The sequence below is a fragment of the Humulus lupulus genome, chromosome 6, assembly GCF_963169125.1.
Source record: "Humulus lupulus chromosome 6, drHumLupu1.1, whole genome shotgun sequence".
NCBI classification, from domain to species: Eukaryota; Viridiplantae; Streptophyta; class Magnoliopsida; order Rosales; family Cannabaceae; genus Humulus; species Humulus lupulus.
Genome location: NC_084798.1, coordinates 17507107 through 17533029, shown reverse-complemented (window position 1 = coordinate 17533029; position 25923 = coordinate 17507107). Strand labels below are relative to the sequence as shown.

Genomic DNA, 25923 nt, shown 5'->3' with positions numbered 1-25923 from the left:
ATTGGCTTGAGAAGTGTCATGACCGACCAGGCATGACCTTGTCCGACCAGTCACGACATTACTGCCCAGGAGTGACATTGCTGCCCCAAGAGTGGCATGCTAGACCGGAGTGCCATGTTAGAGGAGAGACATGGCATGCTAGACCAGAGTGCCATGTTAGAGGAGAGACATGGCATGCTAGACCAGAGTGCCATGTTGGACCAGAGGAGTGCATGTCCTACCACTTGCATATGTCCAGCATGCATGTGTCCGACCAGCACTTGCATGTCATACCACTTGCATATTTCCAGCATGCATGTGTCCGACCAGCGCTTGCATGTCCTACCAGCAAGTGGTCCTACCAGCAAGTGTATGTCCTACCAGCATGCACATGTCCGACCAGCAAGTGTATATCCTACCAGCTAAGTGCGTGACTATCCAGTAGAGGTGTGTTCGACCAGCTTGAAGGAGATATGGATCAACTAGATAGAGGAGGACTAAGTCAAGATTCCCAGAAACGGCTCCAACAAGAACCGGTCTTGGCACACGCGGGAATCTCTCATTCTTCCCACAAGTTGGGTGTTCTGTTATATTTTGAATATTTTTGTAATTTAAATGTAATAAATATAATCAAATATCCCGATTCTAGGGGAGAGCAGAGGTATGATCCTAAGCCTATAAATATATGGCTTATGAGATGAGAGAGGGGGCTTCTTCTTTTGGGACTTTTGGAAATTTTGGGCCTGAGTTTTCTAGAGAGAAAAAGTACCTGTAATTGAAAGAATTCTTGTATTTTTATAATCTGTACTGAAGAAACTCAGTTGGCTCAGTTCATCTGATCTTGAGTACAGATCTATAATCACAACTCTAAGTGGATTAGGCTATTACCAACATATTGGGGCTGAACCACTATAAAAATTGAGTGTTTTATTTACTTTCTGTTAAAAACTGTCTGTGTCGTTTTATTTCTCTTGAAGGCTATATCGTTTTTGACGTTCTCACGTCGTTGGCCAAAAACGTGGTCAACACATTCCTAAAGAGATTGGGAGCTTGACTAAGTTAGAGTCTTTGGATCTGTCCCATAACAAGCTTTCTGGTGCAATTCCCATCAGCTTGGCACAAGTGTCTCTTCTGAATCATTTGGATTTGTCAAACAATCGATTGTCAGGAAAAATTCCCACAAGCACTCAACTACAAAGTTTCCATGGTTCTACATATACCATGAACCATAGACTCTGCGGACCTCCTCTGACAAGTTCATGTCATGAAGATGGAACTTTGGAAGAAGGTTCTTTGGCCTCAGCTCATGATAAAGAAGATGAAACGTGGTTTGAGTTGTCATGGTTTTATAAAGGAATTGGAGTTGGATTCACTATTGGATTTTGTGGAGTATGTGTCAATTTAGAGACGATAAAGCATTATTGGAGAAATTCTTATTTTGTAATCATGCATAGCCTGAGAAATGTTCTATCAAAGGCACTGCGCTGAGAAGAAAGCTTACTGCAATTGACAGGTTAGTATTAGAGGTACATTTCCTTTTATTATTACATGATAATTTCCTCCGCCATAAGTGAGGGCTCTCAATTTTATTTGGAGGAGGTCAGCCTTTTTGACCTCTGTCTCTTTTTTCAAAAAAAAAAAAAAGATAATTTTGTTCAAAAATTCAGTCTTAGCAAAAGGCAATAGCCACTATAGGGGAAGACATTGCATTTTCCTGTAAAAGACTAGATTATTAGATAAAAGATTCTTGAATTCATTAGTGTCCAACTTAATTCTATTTTTTTAACAGCAATATAGATTTATTTGGAAGGAAAAGTGTCTTTATGAATCTATAGAGGTGTTCTTTAACGTTTTAATACAAGGTTTTCTTTCATATAAAAAATTCAAATATATATGAATCTATATTGGCCAGGACACCATTTATATTAAAAAAAAAGCTATTCATTTTATATATTATATAATAATTCTAGTTTTGTCAGTGCCTTTAAAATTTGTATTTCAAGTGGCCAAGTAAGTTTGGAGTGTATAAAATTAAACTAAATTATGTTTTCTCTCATATTATTTCTTCCATGTTTACTTTTTTAAGTAGATTCCTCTGGTGATGAAGATCAGACTTAGTGGCTGCAAGGATTCTAAGAGTTCAAAGTTTAAAAACAACAGAATTAATGGGTCAAGCTTGAAGCATTTGAATAACTATTCTTTTTTTAGTAGTTGATGCTTTTGACTATTGTTAAGTAAGTTTGTAAACTTTGTTTCTACAATTACACTTACCAAACAAGAGATTCAAACACTTGATGTTCAACCGAGTCCTAAATAACTCATTACAAATATTGTTGATCTTTATACATGCTAACTACCTCTGTTGACTCCTCTGCTGTTTGATCTGCAATAGTTGCAGGGCATCTGGCATCTGGCCTATCTCATCTTGAGTTTTTAGATGTCTCTTCAAACTCTCTAGTTGGGGTTATCTCCGAAGTGGACCTAATTAAGTATCCCAAATTGGAGAGTCTATCTTTTTCCTATAACTCAGATTTGAGATTGAAATTAACTCCAATTGGGTTCCTCCATTTCAATTGAAAACCATATTACTCGCATCTTGCAAGTTAGGTCCACAATTTCCTAGTTGGCTACAAACTCAATCACAACTCATCGATCTTGACATTTCAGATAATGATATTTCTAGTGTTGTTCCCAATTGGTTCAGTAATATATCATCCAGGTTGAGGCACTTAAATATGTCTTTCAATCTTCTTTATAGTACCTTGCCACACTTTCCATTGCCACATTTTCCATTGATAGGTGCTGAAGTTGATTTGAGTTTCAATCAATTCCATGGTTCTATTCCATCTTCTCTCTCCAATGCATCCTATGTAAATCTCTCCCATAATAATTTCACTAGTTGCAGCTCCTTTCTATGTGAAGCAAAAGATGCGGCAACAGAATTTCTTGACATGTCCAATAATCAATTATTCGGAAGCCTTCCTGATTGTTGGGGGAATTTCAACAGTAGTCTATATTTTCTGAAGTTAGATTACAATGACTTCTCAGGAGAGATCCCAAGTTCCATTGGAAGTTTGACAATAATTGGATCTCTACAATTGGGGAACAATAACTTTACAGGAGCTTTGCCTTCTACATTGGAGAACTGTAATAATCTGCAAGCTTTGGATTTTGGATGGAATAGTTTGGAAGGAACAATACCGCCATGGATTGGTGAAAGATTTCCATCATTAGTTTTTCTTAATCTGAAATCAATTTGATTAAGGATCTGCAACCATGTCCTAAGTTCTTTCTAACCACTTAATTACACCAATTTTATACGAATTAAATAACTTAAATAGAATGAGATGGAAAGTTTTTCAAATTAATAGACACCATAAACGCCTCTGCTGTTTGATCTGCAATAGTTACAGGGCCTGTAATAAACCACATAGAACATCTGGTAACACACTAAATCCACTTAATAAATAGTTATGTAAATGTAGTAGATTTTGAAGCATTTTTAGAGAACTTATTGACTTGATACCTTTATTTGCTGTCTACATTCCTGGTTTCTCATTTCAGTTGGAAATCATAGACTTCATATCGTTCAAGTTAGGTCCAAAATTTCCTACTTGGCTACAAACTCAATCACAACTCTTCTATCTTGACATTTCTAAGTCAGATATTTCTAGTGTTGTTCCTAATTGGTTCACTAATATATCATCCAAGTTGGAGTACTTAAATATGTCTTTCAATCTTCTGTGCAGCAATTTACCACACTTTCCATTGATACGTGCGTTTATAGTTGATTTGAGTTTCAATCAATTCTATAGTTCTTTTCTATGTGAAGCCAACGATGTGGTAACAATAATTCTTGACATGTCACTACAATAATTTTGAGTATATATTACAGTAAAAAATGACATATTTTAAAAAGCGTTTTTTTTCTTTCACAGACAATACGCGATTCTCCGCATTTCTCCTGCTGGAAGCAAGAACCAGGCAAGAGCACTCTGACCTCCGTTTGAATGTGTGAGGTATTTTTTGTTAATTCAGATTTCAATTTCATATCTTTTTTAAGTAAATAAGAAGTCTCCTGTGCCTATGGAAAGAACCCCTTCATTCCATCTGAACCTCTTTCCCCTTTCCCTCTTTCTCTCTTCAATTCTGAATGTGTGCTCCTCTCAGAAATTAGGGTTTTTTCTTTCCCATTCCAGCATTTGTCCTTACTGACCAACCTTTTGGGGTTCATCCAATTTTATTTCTTAATCTTATTTAAGTCAATTTATGGTCTTATTACATATGAAAAACAACAACTCATTCCATCAACACTTTCAAGTGACAACAAGATTGTGTTCCTTTTCTGTAATGCATACAATTCTCTTCCCATAATTAATCTTTCTTTTGTTTTCATGGGTCTAAATATTAAATCCAGGTACAATGACATTGCTAAGTATGGTTTTGAAGCCGCACAGAACTCTGGTCCTGTGAAAGTGATCCTGTGGGAGAGGAAGAGAAATTAACCTTGCAAAATACAGGTCATGTTCGAAGACGTGATGGCCTGGGAGAGTAAGATTTCATTTTTTTTTATTTATTTTTTTATTTTTGCTTTTGATAGACTTGATTCATTCTGAGCTTTACTATTTTATTAATCTTTAGGCTCATGATTGTAATAGGAGAGCAGTTGTATTCTATACTTCTTTTAAGCTTCTTCTTCATAGAGGTAAAATATATCAGATATTGCAGTTTATATACTTTCTTGAGTGCTGCATTGTTCATATATATCTAAAATTCTAGCTTATATGATTTCTCCATTTCTTCGAGATTTATGCACTATTATCTACTTTCCTCCATTGCCGCCATATTTTTTTGGGACAAACAAATTATCACCAGATATGCTTATATACTTCTGTTTCGAGTATGTGATGAGTTTTTTTCTTTTTCTGAGCTGCTCCACTTACTATTGCAGAGTGTTATACTAATTTCATCTTTGATCTTGTAAGGTACAAGTGGAACCTTCATAATTCAGATCTGGACAAACGGCTGAACTTTTTTGAATCTAACTGGGCATTCTTTTTAGGTTTTGGTAAAGTACTTTCTAACTTTATTATTGTTTTTGAGTCAGTTTGTCATATATATAATTTTCAATTTCTGCAGGTTAGGAGTGGTTTATTTAACATGAGAATTCATACTACTTGTTTCACATGGTTTCTATTTTATTGTTTGATCAATAATTGTGACCTCAATTTTAAATTGGTAACTTCTAAGTTATGTGGCCTTCCTATGTGAATGTTATGTGCTAAGCAATTGAATGTCATCATTAGAGTATATATTCTCTTTGAATAATCATAGTTTGGTCCTATGAAACAAACATAAACTACAACAATTTTGCTTATATATTACATTAAAATATTACTTATATTTAGAAGTGCTATAAATCTATCCTAATAAAAATAACAAGAAGCAATTTTACCCAAAGAGGCGGCAAGTGAAAGTACTTAGCGCCAAATGAAAATGAAAAAAATCATTTGGTTTCCTCTCTCTCTCACTCGGTTTCAGCCCATCTCTAATATCTGAACTCCATCACCCTAATCACGCCTCATCCTCTCTCTCTCGCCTTCATTTTATCAGTTCCCTCTCCATTCTCCATCGCTCTCTCTCTCACCGAGTCTATCGACTCTCTCCATCACGCCATGACCACGCCTAGCTAAAGCTCTCTCTCTAACAGAGTCTATTGACTCTCTCTTCCTCAAGTCCCGATACTCTAAAGTTCGACTGGACAACACCACGTTTAGTCTCTCTTCACTCTTTCCCGTTGAGCTGTTGGAGCAACACGAGCACGGAGCAGCTAAACCAAGACCAAGGTAGCCCAATCACTCACGAAGTTGTTAGTTTCTTCTGTAGTTTTTTTTTTCTTTTTCAGATTTCAAATTAATATCAAGAAAGTGTTTTGAATATTGATTATATATATTTGTTTCTAATTGAGATAACACAGAGAAAATTAAAACTAGAGAGGTTGTATGCTAGCTAATTCAAACACTCACAGGGCCTCTCTTTCTCACGCTCTCCTCTTTCCCTCGCCTCTCTCAAATTCTCACCTCATTGAAGCCTCTCTCGGAGTAGCTCAAGAGGTAAGGCATTTTGATATTTTTTTTAACTTTTATTTTGATATTTAGTGTTTTAGTTTGTTAAGTAAAACTTGTATTGATTTTTGTTTTGGTGTTGGGGTATTATCAGCGGGTATAAGTCTTGGTTGCTTCCCTTGTTGCTGATCTGGTTCTTCGATCCCCTATTTCACAATCAGGTAAGCCAAACTTCCATCTACATATTGATGAATAACCAAATTTCTGTGTATATATATATATAGTACATATTATACAAAGATAAATAATAGGTGCTTGCCATCTTTTTTTTTTTTGTCTATGTACATAAAGAAATGTTAAGAAAGAGGGTTATATTCTCTGTTTGTCAAAATGTGAATATTATATATAGATAAGATAAATGAAATTAAATATGATTTTATGACAGCTAATTAGATAACTCATGACACTATATTCTTATGAACTAATGTGCTGTTAATAGAAAATAGTTTTGTTTTGTTTTAGGTGTTTTTCACTTTTTAATGAATTTGTCCCTACTTTTCTCTATCACTAGAATGGTCAAGAAGCTAAACCGATATTCTATATTACATAGAAAGTATTCTTATATAGTTTTAGGTATCTACAAGACACACAGTATGTTATAACTAATATAAATTTGAATTTTTTTTTTAATACAGGTCTATTTGTTGTATTATGGCTTTGGTGCTCCTTGCCTTTTCAACATTTTTTTTTTTTTACATGTGTGGATTGTTTGCTTAAAATGATCCAAATTATTTCTCCATGTGTGTTCTTTGTCTCTACTCAACTTATATCAAGAAAACATTTTGAATATAGTCAATACATATATAATTTTTTGTGTTGGAATTATTTCTAATTGAGAGAATACAAAGAGAAAACTTAGAGATGTTGTAAGTGTGAGAATATGGTGCTTAATACTTAATGTTTGTGATTTGAGAATATGGATTTAGATTACCTTTTCTTTAGTCCTTTTGTTGGCCTTTGTGTATGAAATTTGGATTTTACAGATTTGATTTATGCATATTCTAGAATCTAAATTTATCAGGCTTTTATTCATGTGAAAATTTATAATATTGATTGTATGGGTTTTGATCATAAATAATGAGGTTTGTGTTTGGTGCTGTTATATTGCTAATATATGGCTCTATCTCTATATTTTTATTCTATTTGTAATATAGTTAAAACTTTTCTGGATGGCTGCCTCCAAGAGAAGAGGCAAGATACTTTGTGTGCAAGCAATCTTTCACGGGAGACTCTTACTTTTGTTTGCATTTTGCAAGTGGTATGCCTTTTACCTTTGTTTTAATATTATGCTAATATTAGATGAGTTTGAATATCTTAAATATTCATCCATAGTGAAGTAGGTTCTGAGATCATTGTTGTGTGCTGCGGTGATAACAGGAGGTTGAGAACTTGTGTGTCTTAGTGAAGTAGGATATGAGAAATTTGTGTGTTGCGGTGAGATAAGGAAGAAAACATGCATGTTTTTTGAATTAGTTGAATTGATATTGGCAGCTGGTTAGTTTCTAGTCTAGGGGAAATGGTGTTTGATTTTATATAGACTTATCTAGTATTACTATTTTATAATTGAATTGTGTTTGCTTGGTTTGTTTGATGATTGGTACATTAATTAGATTGTTAAAAACACACTTTTAAATGGTGTAATAATCTTTTTGTATAGATTTTGAGGTCCTTTTCAGTTGTATTGCAAGTAGCTTTGCCTGAGTTGCTTCCTTTTTTAGGGTCCTTAAGCTTCTTAAAGAAACCAAAATATCATTTTGTGTTGGCACTATAACAAAATTGGAGACACCAAGGAAGAAGGAGGAGTTTTCTGTTGAGGTCGTTTCGGCCACCAGTGATGCAGTGAGGGATGGGTCGCCGGCGAACACCCACAGCGGTTTACAGCCACCTGGAATCGGTAACGTGCCTCCGGGTTTCATGGGAGATGATAGCGGATCTACAGGGATTGTTACCCTGAAATCTTGTACCTCATTAAAGTCTATTTTCAAAAGACTTTTTTCAGATTTATCATGTAGGGATAAGAAAAAGATGGGCACGTGCAGTTGCTTCAAGGCCACGTGGACTGTGATGGATATTCAAATAGCCCTTTCTTTTGGTGGATTGGGCTGGGCCTTGACATTGGAAATTGGGGCTGCTTCTTTTAAAATTAATGTTCCCTTTGTTAGGGCTCTCTTCAATCCAATCTTCATGGAACTTGATGAGGGCAGCCGGCCCATGAAGGTTTTAACAGCCAGTTGGTCCAAACCATCCTGTAAGATCAGAAGCCCAAAGGTTAGTGAGGATTTCGGCAAGGGCAGAATTGTCCTTTGGACAGATTACACAAAAAGAGTTTCATGCCGTGGGAATGTTACTCTTCAGCAGTTTACAGAGGAAGAGACAAGCAGTGAGATTTTAACTAAGAGTCTGAAAGTGTATCGTCGTAGGCCAAAAGATTTATTTCATGAGAACTTTTCTTCCTTGGAAGAACAATTCGAAACTACGATGGTTACAGAACAAGTTTTGGAAGAAGAAGAGATCCTTGATCCAGTGGAGGATGACCTTTCGGAAAAGTGTAGCTCGGATGGGGAGGATTTAGATTTGGACTCTGATGCAGACAAGGAGGATATTGAAGATATAATAGTCCATGCTAGAAGGTTGTGGTGTGGAGGTGATGAGGAGGAAGGTTTTGAGGTTCAACAGGTTCCTAGGATTGAGGGAGTTATTGCGGGTTCAGAGGAAAATTCTGTGGTTCAGGCGGATAAACCTCATGACTTTTCTAGGTTGGCTTCGGTGATGGATTCGTTTGGAATTTCACTTCTTGCTAGTACCGAAGGGGAGGAAGGGATCGGGAGTCTTTCCTCTATGACTAAAAAGAGTGCTCGAGAACTAAAGAAACTTGAGTTCAATGTTAATTATGTCAAAAAGAGTAACCTCGGGTGTCGAAAAGCCTCATGAAGATTTTATCATGGAATGTAAGGGGTTGTGGCAATAAAGAGAAGCGGAGGGCGATTAAAGAAACCATTTGCAAGGTCAATCCAGATATAATTGTGCTACAAGAGGTGAAAAAGGTTAATATAGAGAGGAGTTTTATAGGAAGTATTTGGAGATCCAGATTTAAAGCTTGGATTTTTCAGCCGGCAATAGGAAGATCAGGAGGGACTTTAGTGGTTTGGGATACTCGTAGTGTCTCTGTTTCAGACTCTTTGGTAGGGGAGTTCACTGTCTTCATTCGTGTTGAAGCTGAGGGTAAGAACCCTTGGTGGTTTTCGGGGGTTTATGGGCCTGTGGTTTATGGTAATCGGGATAGTTTTTGGGACGAGTTAGCAGGCTTAAATGTCATTTGTGGTAGTCACTGGTGTTTGGGGGGAGATTTTAATGTGGTTAGAAAGGGAGATGAGAAACTAAATAGCGCAACCATAACGAGAAGTATGAAGAATTTTTATGCGTTAATCAGAGAGATGAATTTGGTGGATCCCAAGCTTCAAAATGGTCGATTCACTTGGACTAATTTCAGACAGAGGCCTGTTTGTAGTAGGCTCGACAGATTTTTATTTTCGCCTTCATGGACAGAGTCTTATCCTTTCATTCGTCAGGAAGTGTTGGTTCGTATTGTCTCTGATCATTGTCCTATTGTGTTGGATTCTAACCCTCCTTCCTGGGGACCCAGCCCGTTCAGATTTGATAATTCCTGGCTTGAGCATAAAGACTTCAAGGCTCTTTGTCAGAAGTGGTGGAACTCGTCTCCGTTGATGGGATGGCCAGGATATGGTTTCATGGAAAAACTTTCTTCAGTTAAAGATAAAGTTAAGGGGTGGAGTAAGGAAGTTTTTAGGGCTAGATCTGAGCTCAAACAGTCCTTGGAAAAAAGGATGTTTGAGTTGGATAGATTAGAGGAAGGTGGACAGTGGAATGATCAACTTCTTTCGGAGCGAAGGCATATTAAGAAAGAATGGCAGCAAGTTGTCTTTGAAGAGGAGAGAGGAGTTTGGTTTAAGTCGAAATGTTCTTGGGCTAAACAGGGAGATTCTAATTCTAAGCTTTTCCATAGTATCCTTAGCGCTCTTAAAGCAAGGAATTTCATTTCCAGAACTGAACTTGAGGACGGGGCAATCCTTGACAAAGATGGGGATATTGAAAAAGCAATTGTAGATTTTTATTCCTCATTGTATTGTTCGGCCCATAGGAGGTGGAGTGATGTGGAAGGTATTTCTTGGGAGCCTATTCCCTCTTTTCTGTCCTCTCTCCTTGAGCATTCTTTCTCAGAAGACGAAATTCGTCGTTCAGTTTTCGACTGTGATGGGTCAAAGGCCCCGGGTCCGGATGGTTTCTCTCTGGCTTTTTATCAGGATAATTGGGATACGGTTAAGAATGATCTCCAAGCAGTGTTCGATGGTTTTTTCAATGATGGGGTTATCCATGGGAAGACCAACGAAACATACATTTGTCTTATACCGAAGAGGCTGGATAGTTGTCGGGTCCGAGATTTTAGGCCAATCAGTTTGGTGACTAGTCTCTACAAAATTATTTCAAAGGTGTTGGCTGGCCGTCTCAGAGGAGTTCTTCCTGATACAATAGCTGAGACTCAAGGAGCTTTTGTAGAAGGTAGACAGATTTTGGATACAGTGCTGGTGGCTAATGAAGCAGTGGAGGAGTATCGGAGTAAAGGAAAGAAGGGGTGGGTTTTCAAAATTGATTTTGCTAAAGCTTACGACTGTGTTGATTGGGATTTCCTGGGTTTCGTTCTGGAAAAGAAAGGTTTTGGTGTAGTTTGGAGGAAGTGGATGCGAGGGTGTTTGTCTTCCGCTTCCTTTTCTGTGTTCTTAAATGGGAGACCGAGAGGGAAATTTAAGGGTTCTAGAGGTCTTCGCCAGGGGGATTCCCTCTCACCTTTCCTGTTTACCTTGGTTGCTGATGTTTTGGGTAGGATGGTGGATAAGGCCAAAAGCGTTTCGGCGCTGCGAGGTTTCAAAGTAGGTAAAGATTTGGTGGAAGTCAGTCATCTTCAGTTTGCGGATGACACGATTTTTTTTGTGGAAGATAATGAGTCTCTATCAAATTTGTTGGATATTCTGAACGCCTTCAGTGTGGTCTCTGGACTTTCTATTAATTGGAATAAATGCCAATTGTTGGGGATTAACTTGGAGGAGCATTTAGTGGAGCTTCGGGCTAGGGAGATTGGGTGTGAGGTGGGCCAGTGGCCTATGAAGTATTTGGGTCTTCCTTTGGGGGCTTCACCTCGCAGCGGAGGCTTTTGGGAGCCCGTAGTTTCAAGGTGTGCGAAGCGTTTGGATGGGTGGAAGTGTGCCTTCCTTTCTAGGGGAGGTAGATTGACACCCATTCAATCTATCCTTTCTTCTATCCCAGTGTACTATTTGTCGCTGTTCCGTATTCCTAAAGGGGTGGTAGATGTTTTGGAAAAATTGATGCGGGACTTTCTTTGGGAAGGTGCGGATCACGCTAAGTCGGATCATTTGGTCTCTTGGAAAGAAGTCTGTAAATCTAGGGACCACGGTGGCCTTGGTATTGGCAATTTGGAGGCAAGAAATAGGGCCCTGCTCATGAAGTGGTTGTGGCGCTTTCCATTGGAGAAGAACACTTTGTGGCATAGAGTGGTGCTGAGTAGGTACGGGGGGGATGGAGGGTTCTGGGACACTGGCAGAGGAGGGAGGCTGTCTACTCGGGGTCCGTGGAAAAATATTTCTTCTCTCTATGAGGATTACCTTCAGATGGTTAGTTTCAAGGTGGGGAAAGGGGATCGTATTCGCTTCTGGGAAGACATGTGGATTGGCAGGGCTCCTTTAAAGAATCAATTCCCAGATTTATTTTTGTTATCTACGTCCAGGAGCTGTTTGGTTAAGGATGTGGTGGTTTTTGGTGGAGAATCGGGTTTGGAAACTCAGGGTTGGGATTTGCATTTTAGAAGGAATTTGTTCGATAGGGAGGTGTCCAGTCTTACTGAGCTATTACTTTTGTTAGAGGGGGTGGCTATGCCAGGTATTTTGGAGGATCGGAGGGTTTGGATTCCTGATGTTAATGGAGTGTTCTCTTGCAGGTCGGCCTTTTGGAGCCTTAGTTATGCTCAGTTGGGTTCAGTTCGGGATTGGGCAAAACCTTTGTGGAAAAGTATCTCTCCCTCTGAAGTCAAGGTGTTTGGTTGGTTGGTTCTCAACGACAAATTAAATGTCCACGACAATTTGCAACGAAGAAGACCTTATCATTGTTTGTCTCCTGGGTGGTGCGTTTGTTGTAAGCAAGCTGGGGAATCCACTAGCCATTTATTTTTGGAGTGTCTCCTTTCGAGAGAGGTGTGGGGGAAAGTCTTCGATGAGTTTGGTATTCTTTGGTGTATGCCCTCTAACTGTTCTCAATTGTTTCTAACTAGGCTAGGGGGCGGAAAAAGGATTTCTTTACTTTGGAAAACTACTGTGCTGGCCACTTTTTGGGCATTATGGCTTGAAAGAAATAACAGAATTTTTCAAGATATATCCAACTCAGCAGTGAATATTTGGGATAAGATTCAATATTGGGTGGCTACTTGGGTGTATAGAAACAAATGTTTTGCTGGGGTCCCTTTCTCGGTTCTTTCTAGGGATTGGGGAAATTTTTGGATTTAACTTTTTGGGGTGGGGTTGTTGTGGTCTTTTCCTTCTTTTTTTTTTTTCTCCCTTTTTGTAACCACGGTTTTCCTCCGCCTTAAGTGAGGGCTCTCAATTTAATTGGGAGGAGGTCAACCTTTTTTGACCTCTGTCTCTTTTTCAAAAAAAAAAAAAAAGAAAGAAAGGGGTCCAATAATCAATTATCAGGAAGCCTTCTTGATTGTTGGGCAAATTTCAACACTATTTTTTCTGAAATTTGACAACAATGAACTCTAGGTCCCAATATCCATTGGAAATTTGACAAATATTCAATCTCTGCAATTGGGAAACCTTTGCCTTCTACATTTGAGAACTGTACCAGTCTACTGTTTCCAGGAAACTGTTCAACCTGAGATTAACTTTCTCTTAATAGGAATCAAAACAAGAGATTCAAACACTTGATGTTCAACCTGAGATGGAAAATGGTGATGGTGATCTAATATAAAGAACTATAACACCACTGATCTAATTGAGCCATATTTTGTCACATTTAGCATCTAAAACAAGCCTTAAATTGCAAGGATCTGCAATCATGTCCTGAGCTCTTTCTAACCACTTAATTACACCAATTTGATACAAATTAAATTACTTAAATAGAATGAGATGGAAAGTTTTTCAAATTAATAGACACCATAGAATCCTCTGCTGTTTGATCTGCAATAGTTACAGGGCCTGTAATAAACCACATAGAACATCTGGTAACACACTAAATCCACTTAATAAGTAGTTATGTACATGTGGTAGATTTTGAAGCATTTTTAGAGAAGAACTTCTAGACTTGATACCTTTATTTGCTGTCTACATTCCTAGTTTCTCTGTGTTAGTGAGGCTTTGTCTGTATAGTTGTTAGTTAGGACTAGTTAGTTATTTTGGTATTGTACAGCTCACCTGTAACTAATTCTGTTAGTCTTCTTCTCTAACAACCTAACTATACTCTGTATTTATAGAGCTTTCATTCTCATAATTCAATGATGAATATACAATTCACTTCTTCATTTCCTCTCGTTTATCTTGCTTAACACTCTGGAAATCATATTGCAATAAGGAACTACTTGAAACAAGATAACTCAGATAACAATAAGTTGAATGGTACTTCAAGAGAGAGTATTGGTGAGTTTTCTTATCTTGAGGCTTTAGATGTCTCTTCAAACAATCTAGTTGGGGTTATCTCTGAAGAAACTATATTTTTCCTATAACTCAGGCTTGAGATTGAAATTCAACTCCAATTGGGTTCCCTCATTTCAGTTGGAAATCATAGCCTTCATATCGTTCAAGTTAGGTCCAAAATTTCCTACTTGGCTACAAACTCAATCATAACTCTTCTATCTTGACATTTCAAATTCAGATATTTCTAGTGATGTTCCTAATTGGTTCAGTGATATATCATCCAAGTTGGAGTACTTAAATATGTCTTTCAATCTTCTTTGCAGCACTCTACCACATTTTCCATCTTCTCTCTCCAATGCAACCAATTTATATCTCTCCAGTAATAATTTCACTAGTTGCAGCTCTTTCCTATGTGAAGCCAAAGATGTGGTAACAATAATTCTTGACATGTCCAATAATCAATTATCAGGAAGCCTTCCTGATTGTTGGGCAAATGTCAACACTATTTTTTCTGAAGTTTGACAACAATGAACTCTCAAGAGAGGTCCCAATATCCATTGGAAATTTGACAAATATTCAATCTCTGCAATTGGGGAAACCTTTGCCTTCTACATTTGAGAACTGTACCAGTCTACAGTTTCCAGGAAACTGTTTTCATTGTCATGTTTTATAGGGGTCAAGATAAATATGTCCTTGAAAATTGTTTCTTGATGTACATCTTAAAAGAGAATTAGTGCTCCCTCCCACCCATTTCTAATTTCTTGGAAAAATTACAATATTCATGGTAATGTTAAAAAAATATCATTTTTTACATTAAACTAAAATAATTACACATTTACCTTAAAATTTGTTCTTACTTCCCGTATAACACTTCTCTTCCCCTCAAAATTTATTTGACCAATCCTCAAACTAATATATTATTTATATCTAAATAGATATCTATATATATTTATATAATACTAGCTACTTATAAACTGCAAAATAAATATATAAATATTTATTTTGTCAATCAATTCTTCGTAATTGATTGACAAAATAAATATGTACATAATTTTGTCAATCACTTTCAAACATTATGTACATGTATTTCCCAAGTGTATTGCTTCTTTCAAATATCTTACACATCTCAACCTTTTATCAGGTGATTCAATTAGTCGAACTATTCCTCCCGAGCTTGGAAATCTTACCAAATTGCACTATCTAGATCTTTCATTCTCTTCTTCTAAAGATGGTGTGTTGGTTGATAATCTTGACTGGCTCTCTCGTTTCACTTCTTTGAAAACCTTTCTATTAATACGAAACGAATACTTATATCATTACAAATATGCTTTCTTCTTGTTGGAGATCAAATCTTGTTTATTCTCTTTAGATATTTTTTTTTAACTTCAAATATGCGATAAGTAACTGTTACCTCTCCTTCTGATATATATGTATATATTTAAAAGTTTTGTATGGTTTACATACTAAAATTATAGTTAAGAAATGAAATATGTTTTAAAAAAAATTTGAAAGTGAGAAAATCTTGATTACAAAATTTCATAAATTTTAATTAAAATTTTAAAAAATAAAAAGTGAAAGTGATTTACCAAACATGTTTTTAGCGTTTGTTTTCAAATTTTTAATTATTTAATAAAAAAATTATTTATTTATATGTTACCAAACAGACCTTTATTTTGTCAATATTTATTTTGACAATATTTTGACCTATATAAATATTTATTTTGTCAATCAATTCTTCGTAATTGATTCAGTCTACGGTTCATATTTCGTCAATCATTTCTTCGTAATTCACATCTTTGTTGGGTAATCAATTAAGTAACTGAATACCTCACCCAAACCTAAAAAAAAAACATACAATAAAAGTCTTAGAAATATATATATATATATATGTATACAATAAATAAAAAAAAATTAATATTACAAAAAATCTTTGAAAACAATCCTTACAAAAATTTAATGTAAAAATAGTTATATAATATAATATAAATAAAAATAATTCAATTTTATAAAAATAACACTTAGAAAAAAGATTATACATACTCATTAAAATTGTACACACTTTTTTCACTTTATGATGTGTATTCTTAGACATAAATATATATGAAAAATACATGTATCAATAATGAATAAATAGATAGTGTTTTTTATATATATTGTTATGGTGAATATTATTCATAAGATTTCATGTACTATAATATTAGCAACAGATTGTGTTACATATTTTTGTAATGATGTTAGCATATACTATGTAGCATCTATCTGCTAGCATAGTAAATTGTTTTAATATATTATATTAATTAGTATGACCTAAATGACAGAAAAAAAAACATTCTTTTAATATATTGTCAATTGTTTTCTTCTTCAACCTATTGTATTATTTAGTTTAATATGTTCTCTAATTTCTTATAAAAAATACATTCTTTCCCAATCGATATTCATACATTTATTGATTTTAAATACTTTTCTCTTTTTTTTTTTTTATAAAAAATGGTATAAGATGAGGTACAAATAAATCATTTAATATCTTGCATAACATATAGCTGAGTGGGCTCTTTCAAGGTTTTAATGTTCCCCTTGACTTGGTAGTTGAACGTAATATACAAGTTAGAAAATATTGGAGGGTATTTTAGTCATTTTATTTGGGTGTACTGGCATCGAAAGATCTTAGATATACAGATAAAATGCTTTTTAATACAAATATAATTTAAAAAAAAAACTAAAATCAATATTTCTAAACTAAGTTATACTCTGAACTAAACTAAATTAAAATCTTTAATTTTTTGCTTGATTATTTTCTAAATGTGTTTTATTATCTACGTTTGAAATATATATTTGGTTGAGTTTTTAATTTAATTTAGTTTAGAAATATTGATTTTAGTTTTTTCAAAATTATATTTGAATTAAAATAAATATGTTTATTGATTTTTTATAATATTTAATATAGTTTAAATATAAATTTTTATTAATTTTTTACTTTTTAAAATGATTTTTATTTATTTATTCTATTTTAAAATCAATTAATTAATTAAACAATTACTTTAAAAAAAATTAATTATCACGTCAGCAAACCGTTATTATTTTGGACGGAAGGGGAAAAAATTTACAAGTGTTATAGTTTAAGGGGAAAATAACATTTTTTTTTTCATGAATCAAGAGATCCAATGCATTTTGCTTACAATTTTTCCCTCACTTTTACTTCAATTAATTTTCCCCCCATTTTGAACTTAAAATTAAATCCCTCCACTTTTTTTTCTTACTGAAATCCAAGCTTCAAACACAATCTTAGTGAATTTTAAGCTCCTACAAATTTAGGTCGAGGTCTTTATCTTTTAGTCAAAGTCAAGGTCAAGTTCTTAATTTACCTATTGCTATGTGCAAGAAATGTGCAATGTACATTTGTTTAGTTTTATTTTAAAAAAAATATTAAATATATTTATTAAATTTTTATGATTGCCATATAAATTTAAATAAATAAATAATATTATATAAAAAAGACTAACATAAACATATTAAAAGGAAAAATTAAACATAAACATTGTTAATGATTTTTTAAAAAAAAAAATTATGATAACATTTTAGATCATAAACTATATTATTTAATGTATAAAAAATTATTTGATATTATTCAAACACATTTATAATTGGAGAATAAGTTTTTTTATTTTTCATAAAAAATAAATTTTATTCTAATTTCTTGTATATTATATACTATTATAATAATGATATTTTATAATATTTGAATTTATATTAATATAATTAATAAATATATATTTTTAATAATTTTAAAGATATACTCTATTAAATATTTGCAATATTATGTTAAAGTTAACAAAAAAATCGCAAAAAAATTATATTATCTACCCACTTGAGATTTTTTTTCCCTTTTACCAATTGTATTAATTATTTTGATATATTCCCCAATTCCATATAAAAAATACATTATTTCCCACATAATATTCACAGGTTTATTGTTTTTAAATAATTTATGTACTACCAAAAAATTTAAAAATAAAATAAAAACAATGTGTGCAAGATAAGAGGTACAAATAATCAATTATCTAAGAAAATAAAAGAAAAAGAATAATTGTAAATACGACAAGAAAAAGAATTAAATTCCAACAATTATGAGTTTGGTGGTAAGTGTGCCTTAAAGAGTTGGTAGTTGGACGTAATATACAAATTGGAATATCGGAGGGTAATTTGGTTATTTGGATTATCTAAAGAGCAGTCATTTAGAGTATAGATATACAGTTATATATAAATAATATAGATTTGTTCGGATGATTCCACTTTCCATATATAGTTTGAGTACATTGATTAATTGTTATTATTCCATTATAATAATGAGGATTATGAGAATAATAGTATTAGTAGTGTGGCTTCTTTTCTTGCTTACCACCGCTGCTCATGTACGGTGTGATGATGGTGATCGAGGCAGTCAGTGCATAGAGAAGGAGAAAGAGGCTCTCCTCAGCTTTAAGAGAGTTGCTGATCCAGGTAACCTTCTCCCTTGGGCAACTGATAGTTCCAACCAAAACTTTTGTAACTGGGAAGAAATCACTTGTGATGGCCAAACCAATCATGTCGTTGCTATTGATTATGCTGGTTATAGGGGAGAACTAGGTTGTGAGATTGGTTGCTCCTTGGTTGAGCTGCACTACTTGAATTACTTGAGTCTATCTCGCAATGACTTTACTCGAATTCCCAAGTGTATTGGTTCTTTCAAACTTCTCACCCTTCTTGACCTTTCAGGTAATCCAATTAGTGGTGTTATTCCCTCTGAGCTTGGAAATCTTACCAAATTGCAGTATCTTGTTCTTTCTTATAATGATAGTATATATGTTGCTAGTCTTGAGTGGCTCTCTCGTCTCACTTCTTTGAAGACCTTTGCATTGCTTGAGGCCAATTTTACTAAAGCAGGGCTTCAATCATTTAGAGTGCCACCTTTCTTATCAGACTTGTACCTATTAAATTGTCTACTTCCCAAAGTGGATCTTTCATCTCTTTCACATTCGAATTATTAGTCTAATTTTCTAAAAACTCTCACACTTTCTTATAATCCAATACATCCCACTGCAATTACTTGGTTTTTAAACTCAAGTAATAATCTTTTTGAACTTACTATATCAAGTAACATCATAGATGGTTTATTTCCAGATTCCATTAGAGGAAAAAAATCTTTGTCAAAAGTTGATTTGTCTGGAAACATAGCTGAACTTGAAAATGGAGTACTAAAGTCCTTGGGGAATCTTTCCAGCATGCACTTCTTAGATTTATCTGAAAACAACCTTAGTGGTACCTTACATAATGTTTTAGAAAATCTAGCATGTTCTGCCAAGAATTCATTTGAGACTTTATCTTTAAATGACAACCAACTTAGTGGGTCAATTCTTGAGGATGCTGAAAACACATTCCCATATCTGAAAGTGCTAGATCTTGCTTATAATCGGTTGGAAGGTACTTTTCCTAGCCACTTGAGTCAATTTCCAAGTCTTGAAACATTGCATTTGTATGACAACCAACTCACAGGACCATTACCTGATCTTTCATCAATGCTAAACTTGACATATTTTTATGCAAGTAACAATAGGTTTAATGGTACTTCAACTGAGAGTATTATTGGTGGCCTTTCTCATCTTGAGTTTTTAGATGTCTCTTCAAACTCTCTAGTTGGGGTTATCTCCGAAGTGAACCTAATTAAGTATCCCAAATTGGAGAGTCTATCTTTTTCCTATAACTCAGATTTGAGATTGAAATTCAACTCCAATTGGGTTCCTCCATTTCAATTGAAAACCATATTACTCGCATCTTGCAAGTTAGGTCCACAATTTCCAGTTGGCTACAAACTCAATCACAACTCATCGATCTTGACATTTCAGATAATGATATTTCTAGTGTTGTTCCCAATTGGTTCAGTAATATATCATCCAGGTTGCGACACTTAAATATGTCTTTCAATCATCTTTATAGTACCTTGCCACATTTTCCATTGATAGGTGCTGATACTACAGTAGTTGATTTGAGTTTCAATCAATTCCATGGTTCTATTCCATCTTCTCTCTCCAATGCATCCAATTTAAATCTCTCCCATAATAATTTCACTAGTTGCAGCTTCTTTCTATGTGAAGCAAAAGATGCGGCAACAGTAATTCTTGACATGTCCAATAATCAATTATTCGGAAGCCTTCTTGATTGTTGGGGGAATTTCAACAGCAATCTAAATATTCTGAAGTTAGATTACAATGACTTCTCAAGAGAGATCCCAAGTTCCATTGGAAGTTTGACAAATATTCAATTTCTACAATTGGGGAACAATAACTTTTCAGGAGCTTTGCCTTCTACATTGGAGAACTGTACTAATCTGCGAGCTTTGGATTTTGGATGGAATAGTTTGGAAGGAACAATACCGCCATGGATTGGTAAAAGATTTGCATCATTAGTTTTTCTTAATCTGAAATCAAATAAATTTGTTGGAAACATACCCCATTGAATCTCTGTCATCTTTCTCATATCCAAATACTGGATCTCTCCTCAAATGGTTTAAGTTGTGTTATTCCTTCATGCCTTGCGAATTTCACAACAATGGTCCACTCAGTTTATACAGGTACCAAGATTGGGGTGAATTTCACAACAATGGTCCACTCAGTTTATACAGGTACCAAGATTGGGGTGAGTTTCACAATAATGGTCCACTCAGTTTATACAGGTACCAAGATAGAATCTCCAAGTCTTTCATCAAAAATTATTTGGAAAGGAGTAGAATATAAATATCAAAGTATTCTTGGTTTGTTAAGACTTGTTGATCTATCGAGTAATAAATTGACTGGAGAGATTCCAGCTGAACTGACGGGTCTTGTGGAATTGACTCAGTTAAACCTATCACGGAACGAGTTGAGTGGAGACATTCCTGAAAATATTGGGAACTTGGGAAAGTTGGACTCTTTGGACTTGTCTCATAACAAGCTTTCTGGTAAAATTCCCAAAAGCTTGGCGGAATTATCTCCTCTGGATCATTTGGATTTGTCAAACAACCAATTGTCAGGAAAAATCCCTACAAACAATCAACTACAAAGTTTCAATGCTTCTGCATATACATTGAACCATGGACTCTATGGGCCTCCTCTAACCGATTGGCATGAAAGTGGAACTTCACCAAATGGTTTTTTGGCTTCAACTCATGATCAAGAAGATGAAACATGGTTTAACTTGTCGTGGTTTTATAAAGGGATTGGGGTTGGATTCACTATTGGATTTTGTGGAGTCTGTATCAATTTTGTGATAATAAACTATTATTGGAGAAATTCTTACTTTATGTTCATGGCGTAAGAAATATTCTATCAAAGGGACTGTGTTGAGGAGAAAGCTAGCTTGGATTGACAGGTTAGTAGTACGTATAATATTAATGGTATTTCTCATCTCTAATTATTATATGATATTTTTATTCGAAAATTCAGTCTAATTAAATTATAACTTTGTTTATATTTATATTTATATTTATGTATATATATATATATATTTATGGAATGCATGTGCCAAAATGCAGTAGCCACTAAGGGGTAGACATTGCATTTTCCTCTAAAATACTAGATTATGAGATAAAATATTTCTTAAATTTTCCTTAGTAGTTTCCAACTTAATTCTATTTTTTTTATAGCACCATAGATTTATTTGGAAGAGAAATCTTTAATATATGTGTGTAAAATTTATACATTTATACTAGATACAAGTAACGTATAATACACATGTGTTTAGTTTTGTTTATAGAATTTATTAATTATTTTTATTAAATTTATATCATTGTCATATAAATTTCAAATAAATAAACAATATTATATTTAAAAGAATGACATAAACATATTAAATGAAAAATTAAACCAAAATATTTATAGTATTAAATATATTAAATATTATTATAATAATATTTTATAATATTTAAATTCATATTAGTATAACTAGTAAAAAAATTAGGATTATATATTATTATCATAAAAATATTTTATAACATTTAAATTTATATTAATATTATTATCAAATATTTAATAATAAATATTATTATAATAATGAAATTTTATAATATTTGAATGTATATTAATATAATTAATAAATATCTATTTTTAATTAGTTTTAAAAATATATTTATTTCCTTAAATATTTAAAATATTACATTAAAGTTAAAATTTTACGTTATTTAAAAGAGATATATGTATTATGTATGAATTTTAGTCTAATCTTTATTAAAAAAAAACAAAATTGGCCTTCTTAAAACTAAACAAGATTATGTTTTTTCTCATATATGTTTCTTTCATGTTTTCTTTTCTCATTAGATCCCTCAGATCAGACTTAGACTGCAAGGATTCTTAAGTCAAGCATGAAGCATTTGATGAATAATCTGTATTATGAAGAGTCCTAGTTTTTCAATCCTTGTTTTTAGTAGCTGATGCTTTTGACTATATATGTATTGAGAAATAAGTTTGTAAACTTTGGTTATTTAAATTTCCAGTAAACTGTTTTCATTGTCATGTTTTAAGAAAAATAAAATTAATTAATCAATGTATAACTAGCTTTTCCCGTGATGTACTTTCTCTCATCAGTAAATTGAAACAAATTAAAAAAAAAATGCACATGAGGAAAGTGACATTAAGCATCACACTTACCCAAGATCAATTTAAGAAATTAAACTATTCATAGACTGAAAACAATGAATAGTGTGATATTCATTTGTAGTAACACCTAAACATACATAAGATATGAAAAAAATATTATTTAAAAAAAAATAGAAGACAATGTTGTCTCCAACGTCTCTATATAATACTCTTCAGCAATTACGACTGCATTAAAGTTCTCTAATTAAGGCGGATTTAACCCATTACAACTAAATAAGGAATAAGCTTTGTTTTATCGTATGAAAAAATATCGTACTTATTGAATGCTTGTATAAGCATATATAATCAAATAATTAATAATTTCATAAACAAACTACATTTTTATTTTATATACATATAAAATATTTGATAACACAAAAAAGGCACAAATTTGACAATGCATTCCAAACGACAAATAAACAAAACATACAAAACCCAAAAAAAAAAAAAAAATTAAGATGATGACACTAACATGGAATGTTATGTTTACACACACCAGAAAAACATTTTGCCTAATACTAATTTTGCTGGGAATGAGAATGATGACCGGGGAGCTTTTCCTTGATCTTTTCCATGACGCTTTTCTTCTCATGAGTATGGAGCTGTGTAGTAGTAGTACTAGTAGTAGTAGTAGCAGCAGCCATTGTTAATGGCTTATCCTCCTTGTGTTTTCCACTCAGCTTCTCCTTTATTTTGGTCCCTAATCCCTTCTTCTTCCTTCTTCCTCCGGCTCCATCATCCTCCGACTGCACCATTCACACACACACATTAAAAAGATCAAATATTTATAAATATGGTAAACAATTGGTCAGTACTCTGTTTTATCGAAATAAAAATTGTTGGTATATGTATTACATATTTACTTAAATATGTTCAATAAAATTTTATCGATATGAATTATTACATATAAGGATCTCAATTAGTATGGCAATATGAATATTTACCCGTGAAGACCACTTATTACAAGTCAAACAACAAAATAACTGATAATTAAGTCAAACCAAATATTTTCTTTTAAAAAATCTGTTTCTCTTGAAAAAGTTCAAAACGATCGAAGCTATATATAACTCAATGAGAAATAGCAGTCTAACCGAGCTCGAACTTGAGCTGCCGGAACGGCGTGCACCGGTCTCGTCCTTGCGCCGCTCCTCCTCCTCGGGTCGCAGACGCTGCTGTTCACCGATCACCGGCAACAGCTCCGTTGTGGTCCCAGTAGTGCCAGTTTCGGTGGCGCCGCCGGTCCACGGATCACTTTTGATGGGCTGGTATCCCCCCTCGGTGCCGGATCCAGTGGTGCTGTGTGGCCACGGCTCGGTTGCCTGGTGTCCCGTCCCAGTGCCGGTTCCGGTTGCGGCGTGTGGCCACGAAGTATCGGTTTTGGTGGCCTGATAGCCCGTCCCAGTGCCGGTTTCGGTGGTTCCGCGTGTCCATGGATCGGTTGTGGTGGAGTGTTTGCCCGTTCCAGCTTCGACTCCCTCAGCGGTGGCGCGTGTCATTGCGACGCCGGTGAGGTGCATAGGATTGCCGTGCTCGTCTGTCAAACGAACTGGGTTGCCCTGTTCGTCGGTCAGGAGGATAGGGTTGCCGTGCTCGTCAAGTAAATCTGCCATTTTCTTCTTCTCTATATCGATCTTCGTAATTCAAAGTGTATATACATGTATATATGCGTGTGCGTGTCTGTATATATTTGTATCGACGGTGGAGATAGGGAAGAGAATCAGTGTTTCATGCATGTAACCGCTGTTTCACACGTGTCGTTAAGCTATCATGAAGATGCCACGTTTCACTTTTCAGTTCACACGTGTTTTCTTCAATGTTTGGATATATATGCTTCTCAGTTCGGAAAATAAGAGAAATAATTTTGTTTCTTTTTTTTTTAAATAAAAAAGAAAAATCTAGTATGTTCTTTGGAAAATTTTATGATGCAAACTCTATTTTTGGATGTATACTTTATTTATGTTTTTGATATTTAGATAATTTTGGGCATATTTTATTTTGTGTATAATGTATATTGTAGTTATATAAAGAATTTCATAGTATGGAAAATAGAATTTAAACTTATTGGTGATGTTTGGTAATCATTAAAAAAATAGTTTTTCGTTTAATTAATTAAAAATTTGACAATTAAATATAAAATAGTGTTTGGTAACTTTATTTTTATTTTTTATTATTTTAAATTTTAAACAAAATTTATTAAATTCTGAAAATAGAAAATTTTTACTTTCAATTTTTTTTTAAATTGTTTTCAACTTTTAGTTTTTTTTTTCTTCTCTTCTTTAAATCACCACTTCATTTTATATTGCTAAACAAAACATAAAAATAAAAGTTATCAAACGCATTTATTATTTTTTATTTTTTAAAAATAAAAATAATATTTCCATTTTTGTGTTTAAAAAATTCAAAAACAAAAATTTTACCAAACACAACCATTACTTTTCGTAAAATAAATATACATGTAACTAATTATTCAAATCTTATTTTTAGTTATCATAATTTTTTTATACTTTCAGTAATATAATATAATGTAACAATAGATTTATTAACTAACTAGTCAATATAACTGTATCTCGCGTGACTTTTATAATATTGTGGTTTTTATAAGAAGCATAATGAGGATGTTTGTTTACTCTACTCGTAAAATATGCTTCTTATATAGAACGTAATATGATTTTTACACAAATATGTGAAAGATACACTAATATTGTAAAAAAAATGATGCGTTATAACCACTTCCTATATTTATAAGCCACTTGAATAACCAATAATTAAGAATGGGTTTTTGTAAGAAAATAAAGTAAGTGAATAAAGTATACCTTCCTCAAAAAGGCTGCTGTTGAGGAAAGAGAACTTAATTTGTTTTTTTGTTTTTCCTTGAAGAGAGTTAAATTGTATTTCAAAGAAACTATATGTAATATATAAACCAGGTGAGCTAAGGCAGTGTGACAGTGAAAAATAATTTGGTAATCTTTGTTTTTACAAAGGATCGTTCTGGTGTCTTCTGTTTTCAATAATACTTATATAGTATTCTGTATTTTGAAAACATAGATATTTAGTATCCTAATTGATAAAAAAAAATTCAATATGACTAAACTGTCAGTAGTTATATATAATATATAACTCGCATGATTGAGAGTAATTTGATTAAATCGGTAAAATTTTATTAATTAAATTTGAGTTTAGGGTACCAAATATATACAATTTTAAAATCCAGAGTACCAAATATGTACGATTTTCAAATACAATGTACCAAATAAGCATTATCTGTAAACACGAGGTACCAAGATGATACTTTACAAAAACACAGAGTTCCAAATTGTTACCTACCCAATAAATCAAAGTCTAATGCACGTCCCCATTATTTGAAAAAAATAAATAATATTATGTTTATTAAATTATATTTATAAATACATGTGTAGACTTGTTTAAGAAAAATTAAATAATCCTTTAAGAATTTAAATC

General features: G+C 33.5%; 2 protein-coding genes and 3 long non-coding RNA genes across 5 annotated transcripts; 4 read left to right on the top strand and 1 right to left on the bottom strand.

Moving 5' to 3' along the window:
• Positions 1–1329: 1329 nt before the first annotated feature.
• Positions 1330–2285, top strand: LOC133781759 (uncharacterized). Its single transcript, XR_009870253.1, has 2 exons — positions 1330–1492; positions 2066–2285. It is a non-coding gene; the product is annotated as an uncharacterized LOC133781759 (long non-coding RNA).
• Positions 2286–3921: 1636 nt separating this feature from the next.
• Positions 3922–5251, top strand: LOC133783859 (uncharacterized). Its single transcript, XR_009870992.1, has 4 exons — positions 3922–3998; positions 4397–4530; positions 4638–4684; positions 4965–5251. It is a non-coding gene; the product is annotated as an uncharacterized LOC133783859 (long non-coding RNA).
• A 205-nt stretch (positions 5252–5456) lies between these two features.
• On the top strand, positions 5457–15185 carry LOC133783858 (uncharacterized). The gene is made up of 4 exons (XR_009870991.1): positions 5457–5825; positions 5957–6265; positions 7259–7362; positions 14964–15185. It is a non-coding gene; the product is annotated as an uncharacterized LOC133783858 (long non-coding RNA).
• Positions 15186–18165: 2980 nt separating this feature from the next.
• Positions 18166–21148, top strand: LOC133784773 (receptor-like protein EIX2). Its single transcript, XM_062224047.1, has 4 exons — positions 18166–18782; positions 18954–19732; positions 19819–20241; positions 20427–21148. Exons 1-4 carry the CDS (start codon positions 18166–18168, stop codon positions 21146–21148), a joined length of 2541 nt encoding a protein of 846 aa, XP_062080031.1.
• Positions 21149–22848: 1700 nt separating this feature from the next.
• Positions 22849–24126, bottom strand: LOC133783857 (probable dehydrin LEA). Its single transcript, XM_062223470.1, has 2 exons — positions 23556–24126; positions 22849–23210 (listed from the first exon to the last, which is right to left on the bottom strand). The coding sequence occupies exons 1-2, from the start codon at positions 24072–24074 to the stop codon at positions 22983–22985; spliced, it is 747 nt and encodes a 248-aa protein (XP_062079454.1). The 5' UTR covers positions 24075–24126; the 3' UTR covers positions 22849–22982.
• Positions 24127–25923: the final 1797 nt, after the last annotated feature.